The following is a 4,333-nucleotide window of genomic DNA, read 5'->3' on the forward strand; positions in this document are numbered from 1 at the left end:
ATTCCACCATCTTGCTCATTCCTCATGGAAGTATCCTTTTACTGCTAGTTTGCTGAGTGTGCTTTATCATAAACAGAGTTTGAATTTTTCCATGGAGTGTCAGAATTTCTCTTCTTTTTAGTGTGCTTTGATTTATCTACAAAGCAGAAGTGTGGTTTGGTGCTTTATGCATAGTGGGGGGAGTCAGGTCAGCAACCTTCCTCAGTCTTAGTCACTGCCTTCCTTTAAATCTTTGTGGGGTAGCCCTACAGTACAGTTCTCTCCTAGGCACAGTGAAGCCAACCTAAATTATTTACTTCCAGCTGTATAAGCCTTACAGCTTTACAAGTTCAAGAAATCAAACAAGTTGGGGATGGTAGTCAATAAATAAATTCAGAAGGAAATGGGATTCTGGGGCCAGATGTCAGTCAGCTTCTTCCTTTTGCTTCAACCATTTGTATTATGGTTGCAGTTAATCTTGTCTAAATGAGGGGGGAAAGTAAGAATATTGCTGTAGTCAAAAAGGAAGGAAACAGTGAGAAGGGGAAGTAAATCCAGGAAATGCAGTAAATACAGGAAAGGAAGAGGATTCAAGAAGCAAACAGAAAACCACAGAAGAGAGAAAAATCTGAAATCTATGAGTGTATACTATAAATCAGATACTGTGTAAGTTGCTCTTCATAAAATATCTCTCTACTCCTCATAACGACCCTGATAAAGAAATATTATCATTGCTCTTTTACAAATAAGCTAAATCTCAATGAGGATCACCAACTTGCTCTAGATAACAAAACTGAAGTGGTGAAGTGGGAAGTATTTGCAGCACTAAAGCCGTATTGTTTCCTGTGCACCAAGATGTCCTGCAGTTAAAGAAGTGAATCATCCCAGGGCCTTGAAGGTTATATCCCTACGAGAGCAGAGTAAATAGAAGACCTCACGGCTACATTCTGTTTGTAATAAAGCAAACAGTGAGGACAGGATTTCTGGTTGTTGTTGTTTTTTTAAATAATCTTGGCAATAGTTCAAATTTATAAACTTCTCTGAGAATGAAAACATATTTGATGTGATATAAGTAATTTAGTAATAGTCATGATTACAATCTGTTACTAAAACCAAGGCATCCAAACACAATTGCATAGTGATGAGACTGACAGCATGTTTTCTCCATACCACCATACACACTATTCGCCATTAGTTGCTCATTTGGAAAACAGAAAATTATAAATAGAGATTATAAAAATCACTCAAATGGAGCATTCAGTGGATTTCTGAAGGATCAAGATGCCTTTATCTGGTGAAACTATCTTCTCAAAATGGTTCTACCTTAAAAGAAGTGTTCTTTAAAACAAATTGTCCCTTCAAGTTCCATGAAGAACATTTACTCTCATCTTATCTTTGAGCTATGATGAGCAATGGAAGAGTTACTTAAGCTCTCCTTCTTCCATCTTTGGTGGGCTCCATATCAAGTATAACTTCATATTGTACACATTATGAAACACTCCTTCAATCTAAAGGAGAAACTGTCAACATTATTCATTCGCCTTAACTTTTTTAAAATTAGCCAGCTTGACTGATTTTATAACACAATCAGAAGCAGAGAAAAGTTCCCTTCCCAAAGATAGTGTAGATAGGAATATGTTTATTTCTTGTTTGAATAACACTGCAATTATAACAGACCAGTTACTGACTATAATTGGATCTATGGGACATTATCCCTGGAGTTTCAGAATTTTAATTCTGCACAAATAGAGTTCTAAGTTTAATTTGCTACATGAATTGGAAACTTCTCATAAGCAACAAAAAGCTTAAATTGCCTTATAGTGCCAATATTTGGTCTTTTGAAGGATGATTCTGGAGCACAGATGCCAGGCAAATTGTAGCTATATGAAAGAAATATCTATATATGTCTACCACCATGAGAATATCTGTCATCATCTTCCTGGGTTTGAAATGGAAACTGTGGACTTGTGTTGAAATGTCAAAGGTTTTTGGTTAATTAATCTATGACTGCAGAAATTTATAACTTTTTTTAACTCACTGAATCTCCCAAATTATTTTGGACAGAATTCCAGGAGTGACAGAAAATATGATGAGCTTGGAGAGCAGAACAATTCCTAAGTCAGAAGACTGTTACCAAACTAGGGTAAGAAAATAATTCCAATGGCTCAGGTAAATTAATGACTTAGCTATAGATCAGTTACAAATGTGATTTCAGAAAAAGAAAGAATGCATAAGATTATTTCTTTCATCAATCTCTCATGATGTTTATGAAATAAACCTCTCCCTTCCTAACACTGCCAAAAAATCTTGTATCAAAAATAACAGCTTGAGGATTTACCTGTTGACTTCCTACTTGAAATTTTCCTAATTAATGACAAATTCCTTCAAACATATATTACTATCAGCAAGCTGGAGAAGCATTTGACTACACAGACTACAAGTCTATATCATAGACTACAAGTTCATATGAAGAAACAAATGCCAGAAAATGCGAAGGGAGGGGATCTTATGTTTTATATATAATATATGATGTTAATCTTTCTGTGCATATATACAAATGAATATGACATAATAAAATGTTTCAGGGAAATTTGACATCTGTAACAGTTTTTTTCCTCCTGGGATTTTCCCACTACCCCAAAGTTGAGGTCATTGTATTTGTGCTGTGCTTGCTGATGTACCTGATCACCCTGCTGGGTAATATCATTCTGATCTCCATCACCATTCTGGATTCCTACCTACACAAACCCATGTACTTCTTCCTCAGCAACCTCTCCTTTTTAGACATCTGGTACACTTCTTCTGCTTTTACTCCAATGCTGACAAACTTTGTTACAGGGGAAAACACCATCTCATTCGTAGGGTGTGTTGCTCAGATGTACTTCTCTCTAGCTATGGGTGCCACTGAGTGTGTGCTCTTGTCCTTGATGGCATATGACCGATATGTGGCCATCTGCAACCCCCTGAGATACCCCATCATAATGAACAAGAAGGTTTGTTTGCAGATTGCAGCTGGTTCCTGGTTGACAGGCTACCTCACCACCCTGGTGGAAACAGTATTTGTGCTGCAGCTCTCTCTGTGTGGTCATAACACAATCAATCATTTTGCTTGTGAAATTATGGCTGTCTTGAAACTGGTTTGTGTGGACACCTCCATGGTGGAATTACTCATGCTGGTGATCACCACACTTATCCTTCCCATGCCAGTGCTTCTAATTTGTATATCTTATGCATTCATTCTCTCCAACATCCTAAGAATTAGTTCAGTGGGTGGTCGAAGCAAAGCCTTTTCAACATGTGCAGCCCACCTGACTGTGGTGGTTTTGTTCTTTGGGACAGCTCTCTCCATGTACCTAAAGCCCTCAGCTGTGGATTCACAGGAAATAGATAAATTTATAGCTTTGGTATATGGCGGATTAACCCCCATGTTGAATCCTATCATCTATAGTCTACGGAACAAAGAGGTGAAAGCAGCTATGAAAAGGTTGCTGATTAGAAATCCTTTTGGTACTGTGTTAATTTCTGTCCTCAATAATATCAGAGCAAGCACACTCATCTGAATAATCTCCAACATTATCCAGAAAGTTGCAAAATAGTTGCTATAAACCAAACCCTGGAAAATACTCATTTTTGATAGTTCAACATTAAGTTCAATATCTTGATTTATCTTGTAAATAAAACTGCTGAAATTAATGAATCATTTAGAAAGAATGAATTATGTTTCCAAAAAAGTATTTAAAATTTATTGAATATTAATATAACATTAAAATTAGATAATTTCTTATTTCTTGTTTGACTTGCTATACATCTAATAGTCAACTGTAGCATCACCATGGCAACTAATACCCCAAGATTGTAAAATTTTAAGCCTAGTAAATTTTTAAATAATTTCTTCTTATATGATTTGCAATTATATCTGAATTTATGAAGAAATAGGTAATTTTACATAAGTGTTGATATAATTTAAGGTATAAATATGTCATAATTCATAAAACCAAGATACTATTAATTTTAGAAGTTTTCCTAGTCTCTAAATGTTAAAATGTGAAAAATATGGTTTCAGGTTTGATGAACTATAGCATGAATAATTTTGTTATTTGGGATGTGTATCTGGGGGGATGAATAAATATCTCTGTATGTGCAAAGATATCATAACAAGGGTCTGCACAATTGTAATCCTGCATATGAAGTGGAGTAAAGAAATAACTTTGGGACATCTTGAAATGCTTATGGTAATAATGTCAAAACACTCTCATATTAAACTTCAAATGCCTCAGTGAATTCATCAACACATAACCACACCATGTTACTATTCTTAGACATGGTTAATTGACCTATTAAGTCTGAGAAAGAA

General features: G+C 35.5%; 1 protein-coding gene across 1 annotated transcript; it reads left to right on the top strand.

Moving 5' to 3' along the window:
- Positions 1–2,555: 2,555 nt before the first annotated feature.
- Positions 2,556–3,539, top strand: OR13F1 (olfactory receptor family 13 subfamily F member 1). The gene has a single exon (XM_040481169.1). It carries the CDS (start codon positions 2,556–2,558, stop codon positions 3,537–3,539), a length of 984 nt encoding a protein of 327 aa, XP_040337103.1.
- Positions 3,540–4,333: the final 794 nt, after the last annotated feature.

This window comes from Herpailurus yagouaroundi, unplaced genomic scaffold, assembly GCF_014898765.1.
Source record: "Herpailurus yagouaroundi ecotype Mexico unplaced genomic scaffold, PumYag 160, whole genome shotgun sequence".
Lineage (NCBI taxonomy): Eukaryota > Metazoa > Chordata > Mammalia > Carnivora > Felidae > Herpailurus > Herpailurus yagouaroundi.

Excerpts from the sequence above, each read along its gene's own strand:
- OR13F1 (XM_040481169.1), top strand. The coding sequence starts at position 2,556 with ATGTTTCAGGGAAATTTGACATCTGTAACAGTTTTTTTCCTCCTGGGA.